This window comes from Leptomonas pyrrhocoris (assembly GCF_001293395.1).
Source record: "Leptomonas pyrrhocoris isolate H10 chromosome Unknown, whole genome shotgun sequence".
In the NCBI taxonomy this organism is placed as follows: Eukaryota; Euglenozoa; class Kinetoplastea; order Trypanosomatida; family Trypanosomatidae; genus Leptomonas; species Leptomonas pyrrhocoris.
In genome coordinates, this window is record NW_015438371.1 from 70,881 (window position 1) to 98,313 (window position 27,433).

The following is a 27,433-nucleotide window of genomic DNA, read 5'->3' on the forward strand; positions in this document are numbered from 1 at the left end:
TATATATATATATATATATATATATATATATATATCAAAGCGGAGGCAACCGTCGTTGAAGAGACCAACGGACGAAAGAAACACAAAACAAAACAGAATTTCAATTTTCGCGGCAATATAAGTGAAGAGAAAAATCTGTAGGGAGCATCTAAAGCGTCCTCGGAACGATTTCACGCATCAGAGACTGCAGCTGACAGCTATTTCGCGAGGTTTCTTATTTTTCCTTCTTTTTAAATCGACCTACAAAGGTAAGACAACCGCGTAAAGGAATAGTTATTTATTTCTTATTGCTTTCTTCTTTGCCGCCCACCGTAATTAATGTTGCGGAGAACAAAAACCAACGGAGCGAGACAAGACAAAAAAAAACAAGAACAGAGAGTTGATTTGCTAAAGAGAGAGAGAGTATAGCGAAGGAAGAGAAGGAAGCGGGAAGCCGCGACTTTTTCTTCGCCGCAACGACGCCAACCACATTTCAGGAGCAGCGAGAGTGAAAGAATGAAAGGAGAGGGAGAGAGGGGGGAGAGAGATGGGGCGATGACTTTGCTTCCGTTAAACGCGCGGCACCCACAATGCGAGCGGCAGAAAATAATAAAAAGATAACAGCGCCTCGAGGTCGCAGCGGCTTTTCGCGTTTGCACGCTCCGCCAATATCAAAAACAAAAACGCATGGGCTGGAGAACGCAGCGAGCAGCCGTTTTCTTCTTCGGCCGTTACCCTTTCGAGCCTCAGCGAGGCAACACGCGTGGGATGGGTACACCCGTCCATGATCCGAGCCTTTCCTTCTTCCTTTTCAAAAGTAATTCATTCATGTTTTCTTTTAAGATTTAAATACCTATTTTATCCTTGCCACGCACGCAAAAGTGGCTGCTAATGCGCGATCGAAAGCGAGAGCTCTTCGTGCGTGCGGAGTGAATCTCGTGAGTTGGGCACCGCTGCATGCAGTCGACTGTGCAGGAAGGTCCCGTCTAATGTCAATAAGAAAGCAAATAAAAACGCGGTGTCGCCTGCGATCTCTGATCTTCCAAAACGCGATGGCTCCACCTTCGCGCTTATACGCGGCGGTGATATCAAGCGGCAACGAAGAGCATTGATTCAGACTTCTCCACTGCTCTTCTCACACGGAAGTGGTGCCGCAAGACAACGCCAACTCCGGCGCCAAACACCGCTCACCCTTCCTCGACACTGCTCGCGTCCTCCCCGCGACTCCGCTTTCGCCCTGCCCACCACGTCACGGCACGGCGGCGCACCTGGCAGTACAGATCCAGCGCGTGTGTGCGCAGCGCCACGCCCGCACGTGCCACTGTGGCCGCCATGGTCAATGAGGCGCCGACCCTCTGAGCATCGTTTCTCTTAAGAGTGAGGCGGTGAATTAAGTCAGCGTCGCGCGAAAGCGAAAACGTTGACGCCGTCGGTGACGCCGACGTTGCTGAGACAGGAGAAGAAAGGGACGCAGCAGCCGTGCCGTTCTCTCCGGGCAACGACTTGATGAGAAAACCTCCACGATGCGCCGCCATCAAACGGTAGCCGTGACGCCTGTAGTAACCTCGCACGCCGACACCGCTGATGACGGCGATGTTCGCGTAGCCCGCCGCCGTCGCGATGGCCTCTGCGCGCTCCAGCAGGCGCCGGCCAATGCCGGTGTGCTGCGCAGCTGGGGCAGCAGCAGTGGTGACAGCATCGCAGCTCCCATTTGTGGCGGTGTAGGCCGGCAGCAAGTGCCCGTACACGTGCAGCTCGCGGATCAGCGCACACGTGCTCAGCTCGGCAAACGGGGTGTCCCAGTGGCGGATGTGCAGTCGCAGGCGCAAGAAGCCAAAAACCGTCTCGTCCTCTGTCGGGGCCTCGACGGAGAGGAACACCTCCGTGCCCTCGCTCGCCTCGTACGTGCGCTCCCTTACCACCGCACACTTCAACTTTTCGCTCACGTGCTTGTCTCCTTTCACCTCGCGGCAGCGGATGCAGCGGCACCGCTCGCCGCGTTCCTTCAGCTTCGCCGCCAGCAGCTGCCGCAGATTTGTCACCTCCACCCCCGCCAGCACGTAGTCGACTGGGATATCGCGTATGACGCGGTTGATGCGGATCCACGGGTGCACGCGTACCTTTGCGTAGAGCAGCACGTCGATCAAACTCTCGAGCCCGTAGGGGTGGTACTTGCCCTCCTTAAACCACTGCTCAATGACGGAGAAGGGGGTGGTTTGGCAGGGGTAAATCTTCCACTGATCCGCCTGCAAGTACGGGGAGTTCAGCACGTCATCGAACATCGCCTTGTCGATGTCCGGGCTCGCACCAGGCAGGTCCGGCATGAGGTGGATATCCACCTTGAAGCAGCTGTCCTTCAGCAGCTTTATCGCACTCGCCGCGTCCTCGCGCGTTGACTGGCGGTTCACCAACGTTAAGATACCGTCGTCGGTGTGCTGAATACCGAGCTGCACGCGGGTACACCCAAAGCGGCGCAGCTCCACGAGCATCGCGGAGTTGATCGTGTCGGGCCGCGTCTCGAGCGTCACGCCGATGATCTTGCACCGCGCCGACTCGTTCATCAGCTGCTCCTGCAGCATGTCGAGCGGGGGCCGCCGCGGGACGAGCGGGGGGTCGAAGAGAATGTTCGCAGCGTAGAAGAGGTCGCGTATAAAGCGCTCGCGGTACGCAAAGGGGTAGCTCTCCCACGTGCCGCCCAGCACGAGCAGCTCCACCTTGTCCGCCGGGTGGCCGATCGCCATCAGGGAGTGCACCCGATCCTCAAACTGACGACACGGGTCGAACTCCAGGCGGTTCGCACGGCGCACCCCCGGCTCATTCAACAGGTAGCTGCGCGGCTGCCCGGGCTCATTCGGGCAGTAGTAGCAGTTCCACTGGCAGCTAAAGGTTTGCCCATCCGGGTAGGGCGAGGTGAAGACGGTGACCACCAGCACACCCGACTGACTGCGGGGAGCCTTGGAGACGAGGTAGCGCTCCAGCACTGGGCAGACGAGCGCGGCGAGGCTTGTCGGACTGCTAGGAGGTGTAGCGGTGGCAGCGGAGGGGGAGGGAGAGGAGGGAGAGGGGCCGAGAGAGGCAGTCGTCACCGTGTCCTCCATATCCTTCAACACGGGGCTGGAGGTCTGGTCGCTGGTTGCCTCATCCGCTGCAAGGGCGGCGGCGGTGTAAACGAGATGCTTGTACCCGGCAAGCAGCAGCGACTTCTTAAACACCTTGTGGTACTTCTTCTGGAGTCTTCGCTGTGCCCTCTCCACGTCGGTGTCCGACTGCGGGTTCATGGCGATCAAATCACGCACAAAGTGCGACGCCTCCTCGACCGCCTGCGGCGAGTGCGCGTTCGGGTTCTTTTCGCGCAGGAGCTTCTCGAGTGTGGGCAGGTTCGCCAGCTTGTGGTTGACGCGGCTCCAATCCACGCTGGCGTGTGCCTGCCGCAGCATCGGGCTATCCTCGTCGTCGCTGTCCGATGACATTCTTGAAGTCAAATACACAAACAAAAACGAGATATTACTGATGTTTGTGTTTCGCGTCTTGCGTGTGTGTGTGTGTGTGTGTTTCAACGTTTGCTAGAAAGGTCTCAGCCTACTGCATCGACTGCAGTGTGTCAGGCTGTTATACACAGATAGATAGGTGGATGTGTTCGTCAGCAGAGAGTGTGTCACGACGTGCTATAGGGGAGAAGCAGCTAAAAGAAAAGGCCGCAACCCCTTCATCGTTGTGCTCTGCGTGCGGCAGCACAAGGCACCGTGAAGATATGTTGAAGCCCACAGAAAAAACAGAGAAACAAACAGAAGCATAACAAGGAGGGGAGAGGAAGGAGCGGCAAGAAAATGCAGCGAGTGGCGGCGGGAGTTGTTCCTGAGCGCAGCGCAAACAACCCTTCATCCTCTGCCACCGTAACACGCAGCAATGGCGTGTGAGCAGGCGTCGTTTGTTGTAATGAGTGCTTTTCAAGCACACCGACTAACTAATTCACACAAAAAAGATGCGTTGCTTATTTAAAACGCTTGGCGTGAACATCGAGCGCGCCACCACGCATAGCACTCATGTCCGTATCCACCAATTTAGGGCACTCGCCATGGAAACGGGCGGGGGCAACCACGACGTTGATGCACCGTCGCTGAGCCCTCGTCGTCTTACGCAATGATGTTTATTCCTCTTCGCCTTATTCTCTTTCCTTCATGGGCGTCATCTGCACCCCGCTCACGTAGTAAGACAGTACAAGGAATACCGCGGCGCAGAAACGCACACACACATACACACAAGAGAAGAGAGTAAAAAAAAATAGAGGTGATCAACTTGGATACATGTCAAGTACGAGGCGCGCACACTGGAAAGGTAGGGAAAGAAAGAGATAGAAAAAATATTTAAGCCTTCTCCTTCACGCACACACACACACACACACAGAGAGAGACGTTAACAGCATTTATTTATGTGTATGCTTTCTTTTTTCGTCATCTTCTTCCTTGTGGTTTCCCCTCTCTTTCTTCGGTGCCGTGTTATTAAATTGAAGATCCGCACAGTTATTAGCGGGTGTGCTCGTTAAACTTACAGCGGTCGTCTCCGCCGCCTCTTCCCGATGCGATCTTCCTCTCTTTCATCCACGCACTGCATATACAGACGCGGCACTGAGACAAAGGCAAAAACTAGACAGAGAGGCGTTTCTCTTTAGAAAGACCTACGGTTTTCTTTAAGCCAAATCCATGAACAACAGGGCATACAGCTTAAAGCAACAGAAAGACTTGTACGTGGTGTGGAGGAGGGCTCCATAGAAAGAAAGGGCCTACAAGGTTTATTAACGAAAGAAATTTTAAAAACAACGATTGCCTCGTCCCGCAGCCGTGCACGTCCGTCTTATCTTCTTTTTTTCCTGTTAGAGTAAAAATAACTTTAGTTCCTCTCTTCCTCGCGAACTCAGGTTTCCATATTTTTTTTTGCTGTTTCAGATGTTGCTGCAACCGTCGTGGGTTGCGCACCACAGAGAACAAATATCCGCTCTCCTCTCGTCGTCTCTCCCGCACACGTCCTCATCTCTCTCTCTCGCTCCCTCTGGCGCGATACTCGGCAACACCTCTGCAGAGATGCGATGACGTCGAACGACGCTGACACTGGGACGGAAAGGGTAGAGAAGAACGGAGAGGTGTGGCCAATGGTCGACTTTGCGGAGTCGTGCACCGCTGCCACTGAGGTGCATCCCCTGTGTGTGCGGGGTGGTGGACCACCGGGGCCACACCGCAGTCAGCGGGTCTCGTCTCGTAGCCATCCATAACAGAAGAAGAACACCAAGAACAGAAAGCGATAACAATACAAATTGGAGAGACGGGAAGACGAACCAGCGGTTTTACATCATCGTGCAGTTCGCACAGACAAGCGAGCGGTCATTCGACTGATGATTGCGTGGTCGGTAGCGCATCAACCAGTTCAGCTGCACCTGGTTAATCGCCCCCTTCCGTCGCTCCCGCACGTACCCGACCGCGTCCAGCGGAGCAATGTTGCCGTACTCCACCAGCGCCAGCGCCACCAAGATTGGTGCCCGGCCGAGACCCGCCACGCAGTGCACCGCGATCGTCTCCGGTGGCGTCTTCCCCGCCTCCTTCGAGAGCAAATCGAGCCAGTTGTCCATCACCGACTGCGTTGGTGGGGCCCCGTCATCGAAGGTCCAACCGTGCACCTTGATGCCGTTCTTCTCCACCAGCTCCGTGTTGTAGGTCGGCCCACAAGCACGCACGAGGTGGTGGACGCTGTGCCGCTGCAGCAGCTTCACGTAGGTGGGCAGGCTGCTGGGGCTGGGGGCGTCGAGGATGAGAAAGCGGAAGACGACTTCGTCGGTGCCGTTCCGCCGGCAGTCCACGATGGTACCGTTGATGTCCATTTTCGTGCTCTCTTTCCTTCCTGACGGGGTGTGGTGTGTATGGGAGGACGGGGGGGGGGGTACAACAATAAAGAAGGTGGAGTCCTCACATTCAATGCAGCCGGAGAGGGAGGTGAGAGGAGGAGGAGGAGGCAGCGGCTCGTGCACCAGCACCGCTTGGCATTCTAGTACGTTGGGGAGCAACAATAGAAAAGAGGGGCGCCAGGCAGCACACGCATAACCAAAAAAAAAGGCTAAAGTTCCACGAATAGGCGCAAGTCGCAAGCAACTCAGTCACAGCTGGCTTTCAAGTCTGCTGGGGCAGGCGGCGGTGGAGGAAGAAGCGAATAGAAGAAGACAGGAAGAAAAATTATATATATATATAAGCGGCGGTGTGTGAAGTACGCACAGTCGACGGGGCACAAACACACAGGCGCGCACACGGGAGACGGAAGTAGAGTTCAGGATCACTTGTGTTATGATATTCTTACGGAGCTCTACGCAACAACAAAGCAGCTCATTTGACGCGAAAGGGAAAGGGTTTAGCAGTTCGAGAAATAGAAAATAAATGATACAACAACTGAGAGAAGAAATGGGAGATACAGCAGACAACGAAGGAAGCCGCATTCAAAGGTGGGGAGAAAAAGGAGGGGGGAGGAGTGAACGAAGAACACGCTGCGACCGTACTCGATATACGCACATATAATCCACATTAAGTGTTGACTCAGGGACTACTTATGAATAAGGGGGGAGAAGAAGAAGCTACCGATGTGCTTGAAAGTTGTTGAGGTTCGATGTGCTTCAGGCCATCGACGCGTCACAACTCACTCTAAAAGCGTTCGCCCTCTCCTTCTCTCCGTTACTGCTGTGTTTGGGTTTTTTTTTTTCATAGCTGCAACGCCGAAAGCAGCAAGGACAGATTCACCGCTCCCACTTCGCATCCACCCCATCTAACTGCGGAGCGACAAGACAAGTGATGTTCACGTCCACCCTCTTTGTGCGTTTAATTGGATGTGCTCTGTTTCGATGCACAGCTGGGTTCGCACATGGCATCGCGTTCCTAACAGCATGCCCAAACAAAAGCTGAGCCGAGCTATCGTGTTCGGCTCGGCACATCGCGCTTTACGCGTGCCGTTGTGCAGGAAAATCTAAAGTCGGGTGGGCGATTCTTTCCTCTTCCTTCTCTTTTTTCTTTTCTTTCCTTCTTTTTTTGATGTATGCGTGTTTCAGTCCATTGGAGAGATGGGCCGGCACATGCGTTGCTCGGGAAGCGCGAGGAATTCGCTTTCAAACACCTTTGCTGACGCCCCCGTTGTGGCGCAGACACCTCACCATCGCCGCAGCAGTACGAGGCGAAACAAGAGGAAACAATAGAAAAAAGCAATAAAGAAAAAAATATATAATACAGGGGAGAACACAAAAACATTCGGTTTTGGGAGGAGGAGGAGAAGGGAGGAGGGAGGAGAGGCAGGCGAAATCGCGCTACACTGGAAAGTATTTTTCTCTCAAATCATAAGACTAAAGGCGCCGCGCACGGCATATAAGCATGTACGTTCGTGTATGTGCACGTGTGAGCACGCACAGACAGGGGGACGTTCTCTACGGCTGCATCAGCAAGGAAGAAGAAAAGAATTGGAATTTGGTAATAACCGGGTCCAGCGCCGCTGGCAACGGAAGCAAAGCACCGCCTCGACTCTCTAATTTCAAAAGACAACTGTGGAGAGCGGCCTCGGCGCTTTGCCATTCCAGCAGCGACCATCATTGTGCGTCCACGATAAAACGCACAAACCCAAAACAAAAGAGAGTATTGAAGCACGACACATGAGAAGGAGGGGGGAGATAGCGAAGCTGCGAATGCTGGTGCTGCCCCACGCCATCGATGCTCCGTCTTCGCTCAGCGCGGCTTCGCAGCCTCGACGGCATCCCTCAGGGAGGCGCAGAAGGAAGGAAGGAAATAAGAGAAAAAACCGCCCCTCCTCTCCTCCGTTGCCGCACGCCACAGACGCAGGCCAGCGCAACACGTGCACTGCACCTTCAGCACTTTTTCTCCCACTCCACAGAACAAAACAGAATAGGAGAGAGAGAGAGAGAGAAAGAAAAGAACGTAAGACGGCGGAGCTTGCCCAGCGATGCGCTCACTCCCAGATTGTCTTTCACAATGTGTGACGTGGATAATACGTGAGCCTTCTCCTTCGCTCAGGCCGCTTCCACCTCTCCCTCACTGGACCTTCTTTTCTTCTGCGTTCTCTTCGTTTTTCGGCTCGGGGGACGACGCGCCGTACTTCTCCAAAAAGCCGAGCACCGTCGCCTCGTATTCCTCCGGGTGCGTGTTGTACAACCCACAGTGGTAGGCGCCTTCGCTGATGTACAATTCTTTCGGCTCCAGCGCGGTCTCAAAGAGGATCTCCGTGTGCTTTATCGGCACGATCGTGTCACTCGTGCCGTGCATCAGCAGTATCGGCCGGGGTGAGATCTTCGCGATGCAGTGCAGTGCCTGGCAGTGCTTCGACGGCTTGTTGCCAATCCGCCAGTTCAGCCAAAATGTGGCACAGCGGCGGAAGAGCTTGAAGAGAAGTTTGCTGTAGGCCTTCTGCGCAAAGTAGCCACCGAGCATCATCACCATCTGCTGATCCAGCAACGTCGCGCTGGTCGTGATGGCGTTCTCCGCAATGACGACGTCGATGTGCTTATCGATCGCCGCCGCCATGATCACCGAGGAGCCACCGACAGACGTGCCCATCGCACAGATGCGCTTGTACCCGTACCTCGACTGCATGAAATCGCACGCCGCGACGACGTCGAAGCGCTCCTTCATCCCAAAGGTGAAGCCGCGCATCTTGCCGCTGCTCAGCCCGGCTTCGCGGAAGTCGAACATGAGGCAGCCGTAGCCAGCGGCGTGGAGAAACGGGAGGTGGCGCTCCCACGTGCGACGGTCGCGGCCGCCGCCGTGCACGCAGACGATGCCCATCTCTCGAGCATTTGTGCTGGGCGGCGGCACGTACCACCCACTCAGCTTGTAGCCGTCGGTGGAGCCAAACTGGACGTCTTCGTAGACGAGGCCGAAGTCCGTCTTTGGGTCGGTAATCCAGCCCTGCCAGTAATCCGGGCAGTTCACCATCGTCAGCTTCGTGGCGCCGGGGTGGTGGTGGTACCACGGCGGGCGAATCGCCACCTCCGACACAAAGTAGGCCACCGCAACGTAGTAGAAACTCAGCGTCACCACAATAAACTGCACCGCAAAGACGAGGCCGTTGTAGAAGATGAGAACCAGCAGCGGCAGCACCAGCGAAAACAGGATCTTACGCATCGTGGCGGGGCTGACCTGGTCAGACTCGCGCAGATCCAACTCCAACATCTCCTCGTTCGCCTCCTGGCCCTTCGTTGCTTGCTTCGACTCACGCGTCTGCCGGTTAGCGGTCTTCTTGGAGAAGAGCAGCCGCATTTCGGTACGGGCCTCCTCTGGCACCAGCTCCAGGGCGGTGTGGCCGTCCTTGTCTTTCAACTCCTCATCGATGTCGCCGCGAGAGAGGAGGTAGGAGACCAAGACGCGGTCGTTGTGCAAGCACGCGTGGTGCAACGCTGTCCGACCCTGCGCGTCTGGGGCTCTGATGTTCACCTTGTTCTTCATGACGATCTTTATGATGGCCGGCAGGTCGGAGACGGTGGCGACGTCGCGCAGGCGGTCCATCGCGGACCACTTCCGATCGTGCTTCTCCATTCTACTCTTTCGCCCTCTTTTGATGTTGTTTTTTGCTGTCACCAATTGCACGAGAGAGAGAGAGCGCGGTCGCTGATGCTCCACAGGTTGGCGGAGACGCTGCGATGAAACGAAGAACAAGAGCCGGCGAGTGAGGCTCGCAGCGGCGTAAATACTGAATAAAACGACAAACAAGGAAGAGAGGAAAAAAAACAAAAATTCACGTAGGGAAGAAGGAGGCCGAAAGTTTCGTGGTCCACACCTCCTGATGAGCAACGTGCGCCGTCCCAGCCAGCAACAAACAACGTTAAAAGCAAAGACAAAAGGCTGCAATTCGAGCGAACCTTAGCGGAGGAAAAGGCGGTTCCAACTAATCCACAATGAAGCTGCGTGAGAACCTCTGCGCTACAGCGCTGACGTGCGAGAAAACTAAATACAATAATTGACGTGCGAGCGCCACAATGGAATTGAACGTATAACCTTTACAGGGAGCGTAGAAGGAAGGAAGAGGAGACCAAAGGAGGAGTCGATAAAAGGAGGAAAAAAACCTGTTTAACGGTGCAGCAAAGATCAACGATGAGAGACACCAAAGCACAGCTTTAGATACAAAAAGAAGCCGAGCGATCCGCCTTCGTCAAATTGCACGGCATCTGCACATCTACAAGCGTTCGTTAGCACAAAACTGCGTGCGGCGGAATGCATTTTCAAATGCTCATAAGCGCACAGCAAACGAACGGCAGACCGTGCGATCACACGCTGCAGTCTCTTTTTTTCTTTCACTATTGTTTCTCTATTGCTTTTGTAGATGTATTTGTGTTTTCATCGCTGTGAAGATAGGAGAACTCCGTATGACAGTTGCGCCGCGGCATCACATGAAGACTCCACGCGTTTTGCATTGCTTTGGCTAACATGCAAAGGGGATAAGAACAAGCCGGCTGCATTGCCGCTACTTAATAAGAAAGAACGCAAATATATATATATATACGTGGCGGATCACTTGTCTTCCAGTATTTTGTTGTGGATGGTGATGTCACAGCAGCGCTGCCGTCATGTACTCGGCACCCACGCCCTCCGCCACCATCGTCTCCGCCACCTGCTGCACCACCGACGGGGGCATCGCCGACTCGTTGGCTTTAATAAAAAGACCTAGCTGCATCGCCGCCTCCTTCTTCTGACGTCGCTGATGGGCCATGGGAATATAGAGGTGCTTGCGCCGCTCATTCGTGCTGTGCTGACGCGTCTCGAAGGTGCCCTCGCCTATTTGAGACGACTCCACCGATGCCAGAAAACCGCAGTGGGCGCGCTGTTGCTGCGGCGAGCTGCCGTGCCCAAGCACGTCGAAGACGAGCCGAATCGGTGCGTTGAGGTGCTCCATGTGGAGGAGACAGCGCAGCGCCACAAAGCGGCGCAGAACGCGTTGCACATCGTCCACCGGAAGCGAAAGGAGAAGCGCCACGAGCTCCGTGTCGCGCGCGCTCCCCGGCAGAAGAGCCGCGATGTTGGCGGCCTGCGCCATCCACCGCCCGTCGAGCGTTAACCCCGGCGGCGCGACGGCGTCGGCGTCGGCAGCGTCATCGGGCCCCGCCGTGTTCTGCATCGACAGCACTCGTTGGGTGAATCGATGCAGCGCGTCGAGGTGCTCGCAGTCCAGCATGGCCACCGCCGCTACCGCCACCGTGAGCTCGTTAAAGGGCGACACGCCCCGCCAGGCGACGTGGCGGCCCCGACCGAATTGAAGAGAGCAGAAGTACTGAAAGGCGACGTCGGCCTGCCCGCCGCGAGAGGCTGCGCAGAGGCAGTAGAGGTGGTTCATGAAGCCGTCCGCGCGGCGTTCCCGCAGCACCGTCATGAGCTGCAGAGGCACCTCCCACGACGCGTGCTTCAAGGCAACAAGCTGCAGGTCTCGCAGAGTCGGCGGGGAGGCCGCACTGAGCTCTCCGCCGGGCACCCACTGCAGTACCCGGAAAGCGTCCTGCCATGACTGCTGCTTCAAGTTCAGCAGCAACGTCGGCAGCGTGCGCTCGTCCGGTGCGGCGTTGAAGGCTTCTGCGCACTCCGCCACCACGCGCAGAGCGGCCGCCCAGGTTTTGGCGATGGACACGCTTTGCAGGCCGCTGAGCAACGCGCGCTCGTGCGCGGCGGTGACGTGAAAATCGTGGTGGCGGTGTGCGACGTGCAGCATGGCGAGCGCCGGCAGCCATCGATCGCACGGGCTGGCAGCGAGAAAGCTGCCCAGCGCGTGCGCCGCCTCCTCTGCTGCGTCGTGTTCTTCGCGGCCGCCGCCGCCACCGCTGCCGCTTCTACACGCAGCGGCCGTGTCCGCCAGGCATAGAAAGAGGCACTGCGCCAGCGCATTCGGGACGGCCACGCGCAGCGCGGTGAGGCGCAGCGCGACGTCGCCAAAGGTGTCGAGACGCAGAAAGCGTACCTGCGGTTCGTGGTGCAGCAGGGGGGAGCACACAGACTCGACCGATGCCTTGATGGCCCGACGGCACTTCTCCGTCAACTCAGCCGGCGGCGGCGGCGACGCAGACGTAGGAGAAGAAAAAGAACGCGCGATGACAGAAGGTAGTGCTGTCTGCTGCGCAGTCGCGGTGATGTCACGAGGCGTGCCCTGGTGGGTGGCTGTCTCCTCCTGTGTAGTCCGCAGCGCCTCGATCAAGGCCTGCAGCAGCTTCTCCTTCTCCGCCTTCGACTGACGGCGCCAGTATGAATGGAGCAGCGGAAGCAGCACGGCGAGGGCACGCCAGTACGCCTCCAGCGCCAACGGATCCGTCAGCAAAGAAGGCGAAGGAGAAGCGACGGTCCTGCGAGGTGCCGGACTGCTCGCAGCGGGACTCCCCCGAGCTGCGACGACACGCATAAACAAAAAAGCCACCTCAGCGACGCTCGCGTCACCTGCGTGTCGCAGCAGACGATCACACACGGCTCGATCCCGCAGGCACCGGGCCACCAACACCGGGTGTGCGGCGGCTGCTTGGCGGATGTGGGCAAGCTGCAGTGCAGAATAGCGAGGAGGCTTCCCCGCTGCCGGACTGCTGTTGCTGCTCCTGTTGGTTTCGCTGAGGTGGCCAGCGAGGAAGGCAGAGGCGGCGCCACTTGCGATCGTTCGAGCGGCGCCAGGGAAAAGGACTGACTTCGCCGCGCCCACGCCGTCGAGCAACAAAAAATCAGCGGAGCCCTTTGCCTTGTCAACGCTGCCACGCTTCTTCGTTGTCTCTGCATCGGGGCGCAGAAGCTGACGGCGCTGCCAGTTCACGATGCATTGCAGAACTTCGGCAACGGCGCCGCGTCGTTGCAGCTCCACCACAATCGCGTGTTGCTCCCTGTGCAGTGCGACCGCAGCGGGCGATCTGCGCAGGCTGTACGCCATTCGAACCAGCTCCTCGCTGCGGTAGAGCGTGTAGCTGCCTCTTTTCTCCGCGGCATCTGACGCCGCCTCAGACGTGGACGACGGCGGGGTGGAAGCGGAGTGGACCGCCCTCTGCTTGCTTTCTACCGCCGTGTTCGTCGAGAGCGGCGGCGATGGAGGTGCCGTTGCGCTTGCCTTCTCCGCCTTCACGCCGTGGCGCCACGCTTCAGCGACGGTGCGGGGCAGCGGCCAGTCATCGCGGATCGCTTTGAATCGCGCCGGCTGCTGGAGGGGCTGCGGGAGACCCTCCACGACGGCTGCGGCACGGGCCCAGTCCCCGCCCTCACAGAGAAGACGCGCCACCGCCACCCACGCGTGTGCGCGCTCCTCCGGCGCCTTACCCGGCGGTGGTGCTGTGAGAGACGAAGAGGATGCTTGCGACGCGTGAGCGGGAGAGCTGCTTGTGCTCGTCCCGCTCGTATTGGAGACAGTGCCAGGGGTAAAGGTGCCCTGCACAAAGGACGAAACGGCGGGGAGCGGCATCAGCGCGCATTCGTCCACCATCAGCGCCATCCACGTGTGGCGAGGTCGCATTGCGGCACGCCAGCAAAGAGAGCGCACAAGCATGAATGCCGGGATCTAACGCGGATGTAAGAGAAAAGAAAAACAAATAAAGAGTCGTGCCGCGTCGTTTCTATACTTCTCAGATCGAGATGAAAAGAAGGAGGATCGGTCTAAGTACTCTTACGGAGAGGAATGGGCTTCGAATCATTACTATTATTTGAAAGAACAAGGCACGGCGAAGGGCGTTCATCCCGTTCCTCGAGCTGCACTAATGCCTAGAGATAAACAGTAGTCTGCTAAAACCCTCGCCGAAGCCTCGAGCACCTCTGCGCATAGCGATAATTAATAATAGTTGGTTTGCATATGTGTATCTTTTCCTTTTTTTTTAAGGGTGGTGTTGCTGCACGCGCAGCATATTGCAATACTCACTCAACGCACAGAAGCGACGTTGAGCTTTACTGCTTTCGACGCTCAGCATGGCACCGGTACGCGACATCGCTTCGTTCGGCTTCCGCCTCACATCAACAACGAGCGATACTTTTTCTGCCGCCGCAACCGAAATTGAAGCAACGCCGATGCGCAGACGACGTAGCTCGACAACAACCGCGATGACACAAAGAGAAGCGTCGAACGGATCACCGCTGTGCCTCACACAGATCCAGCGCACACCCGAGCAGCCCCGGTCCGCTCCACCGCTGCGGCACCAGCACGAGATCTGTCGGATCGTCCTCCAACTCGCCCGGTTTCTGCACCCACACCGTAATCGGCTCCCCTGCGTGCGATGTCGTCTCCTTCATCAGCGCCTGCAGCCCCTCGGCGGCCAGCTCAGCTTTCGTGATGGCACCGTATTGAAGAATGCGCATGCCTGTCCCAAGTCCGGCCTCCTCCGCCGGACTCCCCGAGTCCACCTTGGCGACGACCAAGCACGGGGGCAGTTTACGTACGCGCTGCACCTCCGCCATGCGCTGTGCCCGCTTCTCCGCCGTTACCTGCCGCTGGCGACGCGACGCGGCATCCTGCACCATCTGTAGCTCCGCCTCCTCCTGTGTGCTGTGATGCAAGGCGTTGAGCAGCGCATACATCTTTTCACTGAGGGCACGCAGATCGTTGCGGGTGGAGTCGGCGGTGTTGCGTGCGACGCGCACGGCGTAGAGATCGCAGTCGCTGCGGGGAAAGCCTTCGTCGTCGACCAGGCGCTTGTGCAGCCCCACCGGCGTCGACGCAAGGTACTGCAGCGCCTCCGTCAGCTGCCGCTCCAGCCGCGCCTTCTCCTCGTCGAGGCGACGCAGCTCGCTTCGCATCGTGTCGGCGTCCATTTCCTCTATTGGCGGGGAGGGGGAGACAGGGGCGGTGCGCTCATCCCCGTTTGCCCCGCCCGCCTCGCGCGCAGCGTCGGACATCGGTGTGTTTGTGTGTAGGCAAAATAATACTTGAAGCACTGACCAAATCAGGCAGCACAAGCAGATTCCAGAAGGGCTGAATAGGGTTTTCTTTCTTTCATGCAAAGCTTATCTGTAACGAGTGCGAGAGAGACACCTCGGCGCAAAGGCTTCGTTGAAGGAAGGAGAAGAGGAAAGGAGTGAGATGAGAACCGCTTCATACAACTTCCACTCGCACGGGCGCCTTCAAAACGACGCGCTCCTCGCCGGTGAAGCCTTCGCTTCAGCAGGAAGAACACGACTCCTGTTTTACGTGGAGGAGAGACGTGAGCTGGACCGGAGCGGCATAAATTTTGGTCAATGGAAAAGAAAGACATCGAGAAGGCCCACGCTTTTGTTTGCTTCTGTGTAGACAGCCCAACGCGTGAAAGGAGTTGGCTCAACCTGCTTGAACAAAGCAAAAGGCGCAGAAGCAGCAACGTCCGTTTGTCCGTTTCTTTGTTATCTGAGTTTGGGTGTTACTCCACGCTGCGGTGGCACTCCGCCGTGGTCGCGTAGACGTTCTTGAGGACCGTGCCGTAAATAAACTTCATGTGGTGCATCTTCTTCGCCTCCTGCTCCGTCACGGCACGGGTATACGGCAGGTGGCAGTGGTGCAAATACACGTCGCGCACCGTGTTCATCGTCGTGGTCTCAAAAGCGGGGACGCACCGTGACGGCACGACGTCGGTGCCGTGGCCGAGGAGATGGATCGCCTCGGCGAGCGGGTCGCCCAGCGCCGCCGCCGCCGCCGCTTTCGTTTGGTGATGCGGGGTGGGCGGCACCGGCGGGGCCGACAGAAACCCACTCGGGCTCAGCGTGGGAAGGGCGGCGTGCTGATACTTGGAGATGCTTTCCGCGATGCCAGGCTCCGCGGTGAAGGGCACGGAGGTGGCGGATGGAAAGGCACCGACACGCGCACCGTGGCCACCGCCGAGTGGATTGGTGGAGGAGGCAGCGGTAGGACTCACCACCGCAGCAGCGGCAGCAGCAGTCGCACTATTCGGTCCCGTTGGTGTCCCGACTGTGGCGCCGCCACCTGTAGCGGGCGACGCCCCACTGCTCGCCAGCCCGCCATTCAGCAGCGTCCGTCCCCCGCCACACAACGCATCAAACGACATATCTTCGAGGTGGAGGAGGGGAAGCAGAACGAGGAGACCGCCCAGCTGCGCCCCGCTACCGGCAGCAGCCGCACCCCCGGAGGAATGTCGCGTCGCCGGAGAAGCGCTCGACGCCGGAGCGCCGCCGTGGTCGTCCATCCACGAGCTGCCTCCCTCGTCCGCCGGCATCGACGGCACCTCCTCTGCCCCGTCCTCGTCCTCGCCTACCGCAGACGAGCTGCGTGTGACGATGGTGAGCGTGGACGGGTTCGTGTTGCCCTCCGCCTCGTCCATCGACTTGCGCTTCGTGAGCAGCTGCTCCACCACCGCCGCCATGTCCGCACGAGAGGCGATCGTGCTGGGGTTCAGGAAGGGGTCCATCAGCATCGTCGTGGCAGATGGCCGGGATTCCTTTTCTTTCGTGAGCAGTCGTCGGATGAAGGCGTTCATCTGCGGTGACCAGCGCTCCTTGGCGTGCAGCGTCGGCGGGTCGTTGTGCGGAATCGCGAAGACGGCGCGGGCCATGTGCATGCCGAAGTGCGGCGGCTGCCCTTCCGCCAGCTCGATCGTCGTGATGCCCAACGACCAAATATCCGCGCGGTAGTCGTACTCCTTCTCCACAATCACCTCCGGCGCCATCCACAGCGCCGTCCCGATAAACGTGTTGCGGCGCGACAGGGTATGCATGAGGGCCGCGCTCACGCCGAAGTCGGCCAGCTTCACCTGGCCGTCTCTCGACAGCAAAATGTTGCTGCCCTTCACGTCGCGGTGGATGATGAGGTGCTCGTGTAGGTAGCGCAGCCCCAGCAGTGTCTCGCGGCACACGTAGGCGATCAGCGCCTCCGACAGCGGGCGGCGCAGCAAGTCATACACGTTGTCCACGGAGCCCCCCTCGCAGTACTCCATCACAATCCACAGCACCCCCAACGACTGGTAGGTGCCAAAGAAGCGCACTACGTTAGGGTGGTCACACATTTGGAGAATCTCCACCTCCTTGATAATACTGTCCAGCTCCTCCTTGTCTGTGTCCCCGAGAGGGACCTGCTTGATGGCGACGATGTCCCCGGTGACGCAGTCGCGTGCCTTGAGCACCACACCAAAGTTGCCGACACCGACGCTCTCGAGAATCTCGAACTTCTCGGTTGGGTCCTCTTCCCGCACGTGGATACGGTCGAGGACGGACAGCTTCATCATGGTTGATAACGAGACGATGCGGAATACAAATGTATGCGAAACAACAATAGGGGCTGAACAGGTCTTGTCTTGAGCAATCAATATATATATATATAATGTATAATAAATAGAGGAAGAATGGAGTGTGTCGGAGGGAGCAGAAAGCCCCGGGCAAAGCACAAAATATAACTTTTCCAGCGGCGCTAAGCGAGTGAGAAGCTGTGGCGCCTTCCACTTGTGCGTGTGCGTGTGCGTGATCGCACTGAATCGAAAGGTTTCTTTTCTGCTGATTCTTCGCACGCGTTTGTGGAGGCTTTGTGCAACACACTGGCCATAGCAGAAAGCGAAGAGCGAACAGGGAAAGAAAGAAGTGGTGCAAGACTAAAACCGAGTATTAACGCTCAGCAAATCCGTTCTCGATAAACAACGCAGGCGGTCGGCGTCAGTGCGTCGAATCGGTTTCACCAAAGAGAAGAAAAGAAAACGATGAAAAAAAGCGGCGAACAAAGCCGAGTCGGCGAGTTTCTCGCGGCGTTATGGACTTCTTGCCAGATTGAGTTCGATGCTTTAAACTCGTTTCATGCGCTTGACAGCGTCTCAAAAACTTGTGGAAAGCCGCGTGTTTTTGACTTGCTATGACGCATCGATTATAACACCAATGAAAAACGGTTGTCAGCTGTGTCGTCGTTGGACAGTAGTGATGTGCTTTCTTTTCCGGTCGTTACCTGCGAGTGCGTCGTGTGCGGCCGTACGGCGAGCGATCGGGGTGCACGGCGTCGCCGATCCCTCGAGGATGCGCGGAGGCAGATGTGCTTTCGAGGCTGCCGCCTGACGGCATCAACTTCTCCTTCACCTCGTGCACGCTCTCCGCCATCTCCTCCAACTTCCGCTTCAGCGGGTCAATGCTCGTCTTGAGGGCCACCTCCACAAGGGTCAGCACGGCCTGGGCCGTTGCGTCGTCCGCGCCTGCGCCGTCGTCGCCGCCACCGCCACCGCCGCCGCCCGAGCCGCGACTGGCACCGGTGTCCGCCTTGCTCGACGGCGCGTCACCCCCTTCCATCGCCCCGAGCACGAGCGACTTGCCGATCGGGTAGAAGGTGACATCGCGGTAGAGCACCTGCTGATGTATATACGCCTCCTGCCCTGTGTAGGACTCCGGGTCCTTCTCCGAGAGGTAGTGCAGGAAGAAGAGGTACTGCCACATGTTGTGCTCCTCGCCGATGTGGGTGTCGTAGGTGCCGGGCTGGACCACGTCGAACACGTTGCGCTCAATACCGCAGATGAAGCATTTCTTCTCCTGATCCGTCTTGACGAACTGCTGCTCCAGGCGGTACTGCGCCAGGCTGTCGATGATGACGCCCAGGAAGAGGTTCAGACCGATCAGGTTCACCACGACGAAGTAGCACATTCGGAAGAACTCCGTCCAGTAGCCAAACCCGTCCTTGGAGTAAAAGATGGGCCAGTCCATCACATCTCCGATGCCGCCACTGCTGCGCAGCGTGTCCACGTGCACTAGCCAGCACTGCGACATCGTGTAGCAGTTAAAGCCGTTGTTGCGCGTGCTGAGGGGGTTGAAGAGGTCGGAGAACTTGTAGAACGAGATGATCGCAAAGAAGAGGACAAAAATGAGCAGCAGCGCCAAGGTGAGCACCAGCGAGGCGGCGTTGTTCGCCAGCGCAGTAAACAAACTCGCCAGCACCGGGCTACTCAGCGACACCTGCATGAGCTGCAACCCATACCAAATGTGATGATGCACAAAGCCCATGATGCTCACAAAAAGAAAGAAGGCCTGGAGGAGGAAGAGGCCGTCGGTGAAGATGAAGTATAGACTGTACACGGCGTACTCGTACCACGTCGGCCGCATCGTGTCCTCCCCACGCTGCAGCACCTCGCCGCGATCCGCCGCGATGTCGTTGTCCGCCCGCTTCGTCAGCCGACTCGCCTTGGACGACTTCCACGACTGCCACCCAATTTTGTAGCTCACGATGGCGGGTCCAAAGAAGGCCTGGATGACTAGGACGCCCTGCACGCAGATGTCCGCGATGCCCAACGCGCGTAGGGCACGGTTGATGCCGTCGCTCGTGCCGTCCTCGTACGGCGAGGTCGGTGCGCGGATGCCGATGACCATGACAAGGTTGATCGCCAGCACAATCGCCAGCCCCACCGCGTTGATCTCGCTGCTGAAGAAGTTCATCATAAAAAGAAGTAAACACCGTCGCAGCCGCGCGTACCAGGCGACCTCGACGATCACCTCCGAGCCTTTATTGAAGAAGTACTGGATGCGCTCGTTGTCGCTCGTGCGCACGGCCGACGCGATCAGGTGCTGTTTGCGGTAGTGCAGCAGGTTGTCCAGCGCGGTATTCAGCATTCGGAAGTACACCCGCTCCAGCCGTCCATCCCTCACCACTTCAATCTTCGCCAGCTTCGTCGCCACCTGTCGGTAGGAGCGCGTTTTGCGCAGCACCTGGCGGATGCTCTGCCCCTTCTTGTCGACGAACTCGTCCACGTCCTGGGAGACGCCACGGCGGTGCTGCGCGGCCGTCCCGGCTCGGTGAGACCGCAACACGGCCAGCGTGTGCATGTCATGGCAGGCTCTGAAAAACGTGTAGATGCTCACGGCCAGCGCCAATTCATCCTGCAGCTCCTGGCGCCCCGTGGGGTAGTCGGAGTGGATGTAGTCGCGCAGGTACCGGGCCAGCACTGCACGGCAGCCCTCCACATCCCCACGCAGCAGCCCGCGTGTCTGACTGCGCACGATGGATCCGTGGCGGGCTTCGTAGGTGGCGGCGCTGCGGTCCATGGACCGCCCCAACACGGAGAGGTCGACCGTCGAAATGAGCTTCGAGGCAAAGGCCGAGTCGTCGCGGCCCTCAATCAGCGCCAACAGCGTGGAGAGTGCCATGGTTTGGAGCAGGTTGCGGCACCGGCGGCGTGCCTCCTCCACGAGGGCGGCCTCCCTCTTCTTCTTGTGCTTAGCGCCGAAGCGGGCCTCGTACCACGGCACGCGGCGCACCACCGTCTCGACGCTCGAGAACACCGCGTCGGGGTTAACAAAGGGGTCGTACTCGGACAGCAGCAGGGTAAGGTAATCCGCGGCATTGTAGGCGACGAACGTGTCCTGGTTGATCAAGCACGGCCCTTGCAGGGACTCCGCGGTGGTGGACAGGAGCTGCAGCATGAAGTCGGACGTCTCCTCGTTTGCCGTTTTCGGCGCCATCGAGAGCAACTCCACCAGCGCCTCCACGACGTTGACTGAAATGTTGTTGTCCGGCTGGGCGACGAGGTAGGTCTGCAGAGGGGCGTACTGTCCCGCGCACAGCAGCTGCAGCAGCCTCAGCTCCAGCCGGCAGTTCTCCATCTGCGACAAGTAGTGCACCGCCTCGGACGGGGTGCCGCCGTTTGCCAGAGCGTGGTAGTAGGTGCGCAGCTCATCTTTGAACTCGATGAGGTGGTTGCGCAGAACGAAAAACAGCTGCTCGTTGGCGCTGCGGCGACAGTAACTGTAGAAGCACTCCTGCATGCTGCGATTCCCTTTCATGAGCAGCGTGCAGCCGGCCAGCAACGCGGCCCGCTGCACGTCGTGCTTGCCGAACCCAATAAACTCACTCACCACCGCGATCAGAGGCACCGGCACCTCCAGTGATGTGTCGCCCGGCCAGCGAGCGAGAAAGGATTGCCGCGACGGCACTGAAGTGGTGATGGTGATAAAAGGCATGTCCGCGTCTTGCAAGTGCAGGGGCAGCAGCGCGCTGTCATCGTACGGGTTGTTCGGCGCTAGCACAACCAGTTGCCGCACCAGAGTTAAGATGCTCACCAGGTAGTAGCGCTGAAGAGACGGCATGACGGTGAAGAGCATACGAGCAAAGATGGTGCCGCGCACCCCGCAGCGGAGGAGAATCCCAGCAGCAGAGAGAAGGCGGTTTTCCTCTGCCATGCGGGGGTCACTCAGAAGGCTCTCCCGCAGGTACGTTGTCCACTTGCCCGTCAGGACGTTCGCGCCGTCCTGCGTCGACGCCGCCACATCCGACGCATCTTTGCTGCTCCCAGTGGCAGGAGGCGGCGCCTTCACCGTCGTCGTCGCGGTGGTCATCGTCTCGATGTACGCGTCGAGTCGGCTGCACACCTGCGCGAACGCCGCCCCACGCCACCGCGCCGTACCGGAGAAGCCGTTCTCCTTCGCCACCCACACGCAGCTGCGGAGGATGGTGGTCTGCTGCTCCGTCCACTGCGTCTCGGGAAACGGTGCGGTGGTCACGCTGGCGGCGCGCGTCGAGTTCACCCCCGCCGTGGTCGGCTCGGACAGCACCGCGCTGGGTGAGCGTGGTGCCAGCACCTGCTGCATGACGTCGCACAACGCGTCGACCACCTCGTTGATCGCCCCCTCCAGCTGCGTGCGGACCCGGTTTGACAGCTGCGAGACACCGCTGCGGTAACGCGCACAGACGCGCTGAAGACACGCGCACAGCGGACCAAAAAAGAAGCTTTCGTAGGCGCCGCAGCCAAACCGCGCCTCATTCATTTCTTCCTCCGTGGCGTTCTTCGGCGGGCAGCGCAGCGCGGCGTCCTCTCGCCGCTCCAGCTCCTCCTCCACCTCGGGAAACACCGAGCTGCCGCCGAGCAGCTGCACGTACCTTACGGTGTCTATCATGCACAGTCGCAGAAAGTCAGGAAAGTCGCGGTGTGCAAAGAGCGACGGCGCGGCCATCGAATCGTCCAGCACGAGCGCCTGCAGCAGCGACGTGTATGGCTCCCTGAAGTACACGGGCAGCATCGAGTCCGTCGTGACCTGCAGCATGGCATCCAAACTGTTCTGCCCAAACACCTCCTGGCGGATCTCCTCCGACTTGACGAATTCGGTCTTGTTGGCCACGAGGAACAGCAGACGGCACATCTTCAGATGCGTCGCCACGCGGCCGCTGGGGTCGTAGGACTCGTCGGAGGTCAAAAGCTTCTCGCGCAGCTCCCGTCCTTGATCGCTACACCAGCTGTGGCGCAGCTGAATGCAGCGCTCTGCCTGTTGATCCGACACGATGGCGCGCCACAGCTGCTGCTGACGATGCGCCGTTACGTGGCCCGAGGCACCACGCGCGGCGAGCCAGTCGCACAAGAAGTCGATCGCCTCATCTGTGGAGTGCAGCACGTACAGACACCTCACCACGTCCGCCAGGAGCCCCGCGGGCATCTGCGCGTGGTCGTTGTCGGCGTCGGACACGAACAGCGTACGCAGGAGGGCGATATAGTTTGTGTTTTGGTAAACGAGCGGGGAGGCATCCGCCACGGCCTCGCGCAGCTCCTCGCGGATGCGTGCGTTCTGTGACATGGTCTGCATCAACGTCACGGCCTTGAAGGCGAGCTGACGACTCGCCTCCGGCAGCGGCACTGTGAGGCGCGTCAGCAAACGAATGAGCTGCAAAGGCACCCCGAGGTGCAGCATCATCGACAGCTTCTCCGCGACGGCGCCGTACTTCGCTTTGGCGATGAACTTGCCCAACGCGTCCAGCGCACTGTTGGCGAGTGCGACGGTGTTGGAGCGCCTGAACGACTTCTTCGTCAGCTCCTCCAAGGCAACGGAGGTGCGGTCGATCTCAGCGTAGAAGCCGATGCTCTCCTCGGACGTCAGCAGCTGCACGCGCATGGCGGTGGCGCGCAGCTCCTCCAGAAAGTTTGTCACGCGAAAGAAAAGGCAAATGACCTGGCGTTGAATCACGGAGCTGTGACTGCGGTTGGCGAGGTCGAGCAGGGCGCGGAACATCTCCGCGATGGGCGTCAGCCCCGGCTTCGCCGTGCGATCTTCCACGGCATACGTGTTGCTGCTCTCACCACCAGGGCTTCCGTTCGGTGCCACGGCGGCACTCTTCTCGGCCTCTCCGTTGCCAAACCACCGCTGCACCTCACCCCTCTCCCCGCTAGCCGTATTCTTCGCCGTGGCAGGAACATTGAGCGCTGTAATCTGACTGTAGGTGGGCGGCCTCCTCTCCATACGAAAGCAGTCGACCAGGTTCAGCGCCTCCCGTACCAGAAGGACGTCGGTAAGCGTGTTCATGAGCCGCAGCGCGCACGACTTGCAGTCGTAGACAGATTGAACCTCCAGGTAGGTGCGTTGGTCGTCGCACGATGGGTCCACACACTGCACCAGCAGTCGAAGGAGTGTGTCGTACTCCGTCAGCTCGAATGCGCCGATGTTCACGAGCGCATCGGTTAGGTTCAGCACCGACAGATACTCCGCGGCGACGTTCTCGTCACCGCTCATCAACGTACGTCGCAGGTAACGCACCACCACCTGCTTCGCCGCCACCAGCTCCTCCGGCACGTTCCGCATCGTCAGTTGAAGCGCGGAGGCTGCCGGGGCATCGGCCGCGCTGCCCGTACGCGTGATAACGCAGCGGATGTTTAGCATCTGTTCGCGTAGGTCACCGGCCCCCGCCACGTCCATCATCACATTCGCGAAGAGCTCCAGCAGCGCGGCGTGCAGCTGGCGCGGCAGCGCCTCACTCTTCAGCGTCTCCACCAGCACCAGACGCGGGAGCCACTCAAAGATAAAGGGCTTGCTGGTCGCCTTGCTTTTACCGTTCGCCAGCGCGGCCAGCAGCCGTACCTGTGCGACCAAATAAGGCACCAGCACGTCCTTCACCTCCGGCCAGTCCTGCATCACCACGGACAATCCTTCCAGGGGGAAGAAGGTGAGGGCGCTGATGTCCTCCGCGTCTGCCGCACGCTGCAGTAGCTCGCCCAGCTTGCTGCTCTTCGCGCGGTACTGCGTGGAGGTGGCGATGGAGAGCGAGTCGCCACCACTCTCGGGGTCGGCGAAGAGCGAGTTCGGAATGCCCACCATCACCACTTCCCTGCCGAGGCGAAGGGCGGACTCCGCCACGGTCGGGGACGCCGGCGAACGCACCGCACTCGCCGTCGTCGGGCTCGCCTTGGATGTTTTCTGCAGCTTCAACAGACGCAGCGGGCTGCCCACGTGGAACTTGCCGCGGCTGCGGTGGATCCCCTCTGGCTCGTCCTTCCCCGCCACCTCCCCACCGCCGTCGGGCACCGCCGCCGCTGGTGACGACTCCGCCCGCTCCGAGAACCGCGGCGAGCCCTCCGGGAGCTGCGACAGCAACGCCTCACGTACCTCCGGAGCGACGGGCATGCGGCGCATCGGACACAGCAGCCGCAGCGCCACCGCGCGATTCTTCGCGAAGAAGTCCAAAATGATCCTCTGCGCCTCCACCATGCCTTCCCCACCGCAGCAGGCGAAGAGCTGGAGGAGGTGCACAACGTCCGGCTCGCGGCCGCGCTTTGCGAGCATGTCGAGGAAGAAGTCGAGGCGGTGCCGCGCCATCGGCAGCTCCACGAAGGTCGGGTTGTCGCTGTAGAACGCCGCAAGACACTTCAAGGCGGAGGGGACGTGGTAGGTGCACTGCATGACGAAGTCGGCGTAGCCCTGCAGCGCCTCTGCGTAGCGTGGACGGTTGTACAGTAAAAGACGCACGAGCTGAAAGCACGTCGCGACCAGCTCGCCCAGTTCGCTGTAGCGCATCGGCACGAAAGAGGCCGAAGGCGAGGAGCCGATCCTGTCGTCCAGCGTGGCTGATAGAGTGGGAGGTGAGGCCGCTAGTGTGACGGACGGCAGTGGCGACGGCCGCGGGAGCACGCCGCTGTCACTCAGCGCCTCTCCCTTTGCATTTCTCTTCTCCTCCGCACCCGCACCAGCAACAACACCAGCTACAGGAGCCGCAGAAACAGAAGCCGCCAGAGAGGCGTCAACCGTCTGCGGGTAAACCATATCCATCGAGGACAGCTTCTCTGGGCGCACGTGTGGGCACTCCAGCGTCGCCTTCACCACCCGCAGCGCCAACTCGCCCACACCCTGCTGGAAGACCTTACTCTGCCACTCCGGGTTCAACACGCCGCCGCCGACGTTGCGGGCGTTCATGAGCTCCTCGGGGCCCGCCTCCTCCTCTGCGTCCGCAGCACGGTGGCACAGCTGCTGCAGCTGCCGCAGGTTCTCGCGTGCCTGCCGGACCTGAAATGGGTTGCCGATGCCCTTTGACATCTCCTTCACGTACTTCTGCAGCGGCGGGAGGAGGCCACGGATCATGTACAGCTCCTCCAGCGCCTTCGGCTGCAGTCGGCGCATTTCGATCCCGTCGCGCATTGACTTCTGGCGCTCGCCGAGCAGGAGAACACTGCCGTAGGTCTTGGCGTGGTGGGCCAAGGAGGCGATGGTCGTCTCCGCCTCGAGGGAGTCGTCGCCGTCTGTCGGCGCCGGACCGCCCGCCACGACCCACACTTTGCGGTTCTTGCTGTTCACACAGCTCAAGAAGACCCGCCCGCCGTTTGCCAGAAGCTCCTCGTCGCCGGAGGAGGCGCTGTGGAGCTGGAAGAGAGTCCCCGGTGCTTTGGCGGAGGGCGTGAGGGACACGGTGTACTTCGTCTGACGCACCGGCCGGCCGGCGCCAGCGCGCACACCATTCACAGCAGCGGCGGCAGAGAGACGCGTCGGGCTCATCACCTCCTCCGCTGCTGTAGGGCTCGCCGGAACGCCACTCGGGGACGCAGTCGGCACCGCGGCCCCCGCAGGGGAGTTCAGCTCGTTCAAGTCCGCATTGGTGCCCGTGCCCGTCAGCCCGGATGGGAACGTGGGGGAGCTCAGAATGTTGGAGCCGGCCGCCGCTGCGGTGCTGCCGTTGCTGCCGCGGATACCGCCCGCACCGTTCGCAGGAGCAGCGCTCGCGGCCACCTCGCCGCATTGCAGATACAGCCCGGAGGATAACGACTTGAGGCGGTAGCAGCCGCGTACACCGCGAGTGCGCAGCGCCCCGCCCTTTCGCGCATCCGCAGCCTCCACCACGAAGAGCGAGAGGTAGCTGATTTCTTCCTTCGAGGCTGCGTACCAGGCAACCGCCTGCTCCCCGCTGGCGTTGGCTTCCCCGGTCGCCGCGCCGTCGCCGTCTGCCATGTGCGAGTCGGAGGTGCGCAGAACACACGTCTTCTTGGTTGGGTCGGCCAAGATGTATTTATGCTCCTCCGTGTGCAGCAGCGTCACGCAGTCGCCGCAGCGCAGCGGGGGCACCCGCATCTGCGGGGACGTGTCGCCGTCGTAGAGGCACATGAGAAAGCCTTGCGTGTCCTCGCCCACACTCACCTCGAGAAATCCATTGTCCGCCGCCTCCTCGTCCACGTTGAGCGCGACGTTCAAATAGCGATCACCGTCGGCGGCCTGCAGCACCACCGGGTCTCCGTCCGCGACGGGCTCCCCTTCGACGCGCAGGCGGTAGCGCGGCATAATGCGCCACTTCTCCACCTTCAGCGTATTCTTTCCGCGCTTCTCCAGCAGTGCACGCAGGTTGCCCTTCATCCCCGCGGCAGGGCGCTCTGTGTGGTAGCTCAGGGGCTGCTGATGGGCGTAGTGGAGAAGTCGGATCGTGTGGCCGTACTTGACGACATCGCCGCCCGCCCGCCGGCTCCCACTCGCCTCCACCAAATCACCGCGTTGCAGCAGAAAGGCGGTCTGCTCGTAGCGCAGCGGGTTCTCTGGGGAGTCGACCTGCACCCCCACCGGGGCCTCGGCGGACGAGGTGGCGACGACGTAGCCATCGAGGGACTGTTTGTAGAGGTTGATGAGGCAGCCGTAGAGGAGCGGCTGGGCAGCTGCCGTGGTGGCCATCTCGTGAGGCGACTACCCTCAAATGAGTGCGTGAGTGTATGGGGTGTGTTTTACGTTGGGTGAACGGATGAGTGGGGAGCCAAGACGAGTTGGGAAGGCGGCGCGGTGTTGCCCTCCCTCCTCTTCCACAACCTGTGTAGAACGATCGTAAGTGGGTTCCAGCGAATAGGTGGCCCTTGAACGTATCGACTCTATTCAAAAGCGAGACGTGTAGTCCAGCACGCCTATTATCTTCTAACACTTCCTTCCTTTTCTGATGTTGTCTTTTGCAAATGCGAGGGCTTCACCTTATGCAATGAGGAAAATAAAAAAAATTTAATATATGTATACAGACTGCACTCGCTGCGCCACTGAGACGAGAGGACACTGCCTTCTCGCTGGACGAGCACACAAGTGGAACCACGAAGCGACTTCACGTTAATCACCGCTGCAACTGCAATGGCTTCTCCTCCATCAGGTGGCGGTGCTCTTCTACTCCGAAAGGCCGTTCGAGCACGGGAAACAAAGAAGAAAGTAACAAGAAAGGAATACGTATATATATAGAGAGAGAGAGAGAGAAGAGCTGCAGTGAAGGTGACACAGAGAAAGTGAGGAGAGAGGGGAGGGGAAAGGGAGGGAAGATAAGGCGGCATTTGAAAAAAAGA

At 59.4% G+C, this 27,433-nt stretch overlaps 7 protein-coding genes across 13 annotated transcripts; all 7 read right to left on the reverse strand.

The window, feature by feature from the left end:
* Positions 1–1,166: 1,166 nt before the first annotated feature.
* ABB37_06620 (putative Elongator-like Protein 3a) lies at positions 1,167–3,699 on the reverse strand (the record flags this gene model as incomplete). The annotated part of the gene is made up of 1 exon (XM_015804938.1): positions 1,167–3,699. The coding sequence occupies exon 1, from the start codon at positions 3,447–3,449 to the stop codon at positions 1,167–1,169; it is 2,283 nt and encodes a 760-aa protein (XP_015656231.1). The 5' UTR covers positions 3,450–3,699.
* Positions 3,700–5,317: 1,618 nt separating this feature from the next.
* Positions 5,318–7,155, reverse strand: ABB37_06621 (protein tyrosine phosphatase-likie protein; the record flags this gene model as incomplete). 4 transcript variants are annotated; one of them, XM_015804942.1, is made up of 1 exon in its annotated part: positions 5,318–7,155. In XM_015804942.1, the coding sequence occupies exon 1, from the start codon at positions 5,846–5,848 to the stop codon at positions 5,318–5,320; it is 531 nt and encodes a 176-aa protein (XP_015656235.1). In that variant the 5' UTR covers positions 5,849–7,155. The 4 variants fall into 4 exon arrangements, with proteins under 4 accessions (XP_015656235.1, XP_015656234.1, XP_015656233.1 ...); XM_015804941.1 differs by having other exon boundaries at positions 5,318–7,128; XM_015804940.1 differs by having other exon boundaries at positions 5,318–7,123.
* An 890-nt stretch (positions 7,156–8,045) lies between these two features.
* On the reverse strand, positions 8,046–10,005 carry ABB37_06622 (hypothetical protein; the record flags this gene model as incomplete). The annotated part of the gene is made up of 1 exon (XM_015804943.1): positions 8,046–10,005. The coding sequence occupies exon 1, from the start codon at positions 9,543–9,545 to the stop codon at positions 8,046–8,048; it is 1,500 nt and encodes a 499-aa protein (XP_015656236.1). The 5' UTR covers positions 9,546–10,005.
* Positions 10,006–10,554: 549 nt separating this feature from the next.
* Positions 10,555–13,576, reverse strand: ABB37_06623 (hypothetical protein; the record flags this gene model as incomplete). Of its 2 annotated transcripts, none has more annotated exons than XM_015804945.1 (1): positions 10,555–13,576. In XM_015804945.1, exon 1 carries the CDS (start codon positions 13,501–13,503, stop codon positions 10,555–10,557), a length of 2,949 nt encoding a protein of 982 aa, XP_015656238.1. In that variant the 5' UTR covers positions 13,504–13,576. The 2 variants fall into 2 exon arrangements, with proteins under 2 accessions (XP_015656238.1, XP_015656237.1); XM_015804944.1 differs by having other exon boundaries at positions 10,555–13,571.
* A 499-nt stretch (positions 13,577–14,075) lies between these two features.
* ABB37_06624 (putative proteasome 26S non-ATPase subunit 9) lies at positions 14,076–14,990 on the reverse strand (the record flags this gene model as incomplete). 2 transcript variants are annotated; one of them, XM_015804947.1, is made up of 1 exon in its annotated part: positions 14,076–14,990. In XM_015804947.1, the coding sequence occupies exon 1, from the start codon at positions 14,838–14,840 to the stop codon at positions 14,076–14,078; it is 765 nt and encodes a 254-aa protein (XP_015656240.1). In that variant the 5' UTR covers positions 14,841–14,990. The 2 variants fall into 2 exon arrangements, with proteins under 2 accessions (XP_015656240.1, XP_015656239.1); XM_015804946.1 differs by having other exon boundaries at positions 14,076–14,953.
* Positions 14,991–15,337: 347 nt separating this feature from the next.
* ABB37_06625 (putative protein kinase) lies at positions 15,338–17,459 on the reverse strand (the record flags this gene model as incomplete). 2 transcript variants are annotated; one of them, XM_015804949.1, is made up of 1 exon in its annotated part: positions 15,338–17,459. In XM_015804949.1, the coding sequence occupies exon 1, from the start codon at positions 17,150–17,152 to the stop codon at positions 15,338–15,340; it is 1,815 nt and encodes a 604-aa protein (XP_015656242.1). In that variant the 5' UTR covers positions 17,153–17,459. The 2 variants fall into 2 exon arrangements, with proteins under 2 accessions (XP_015656242.1, XP_015656241.1); XM_015804948.1 differs by having other exon boundaries at positions 15,338–17,445.
* Positions 17,460–17,852: 393 nt separating this feature from the next.
* Positions 17,853–26,789, reverse strand: ABB37_06626 (hypothetical protein; the record flags this gene model as incomplete). Its single annotated transcript, XM_015804950.1, has 1 exon — positions 17,853–26,789. The coding sequence occupies one exon, from the start codon at positions 26,787–26,789 to the stop codon at positions 17,853–17,855; it is 8,937 nt and encodes a 2,978-aa protein (XP_015656243.1).
* Positions 26,790–27,433: the final 644 nt, after the last annotated feature.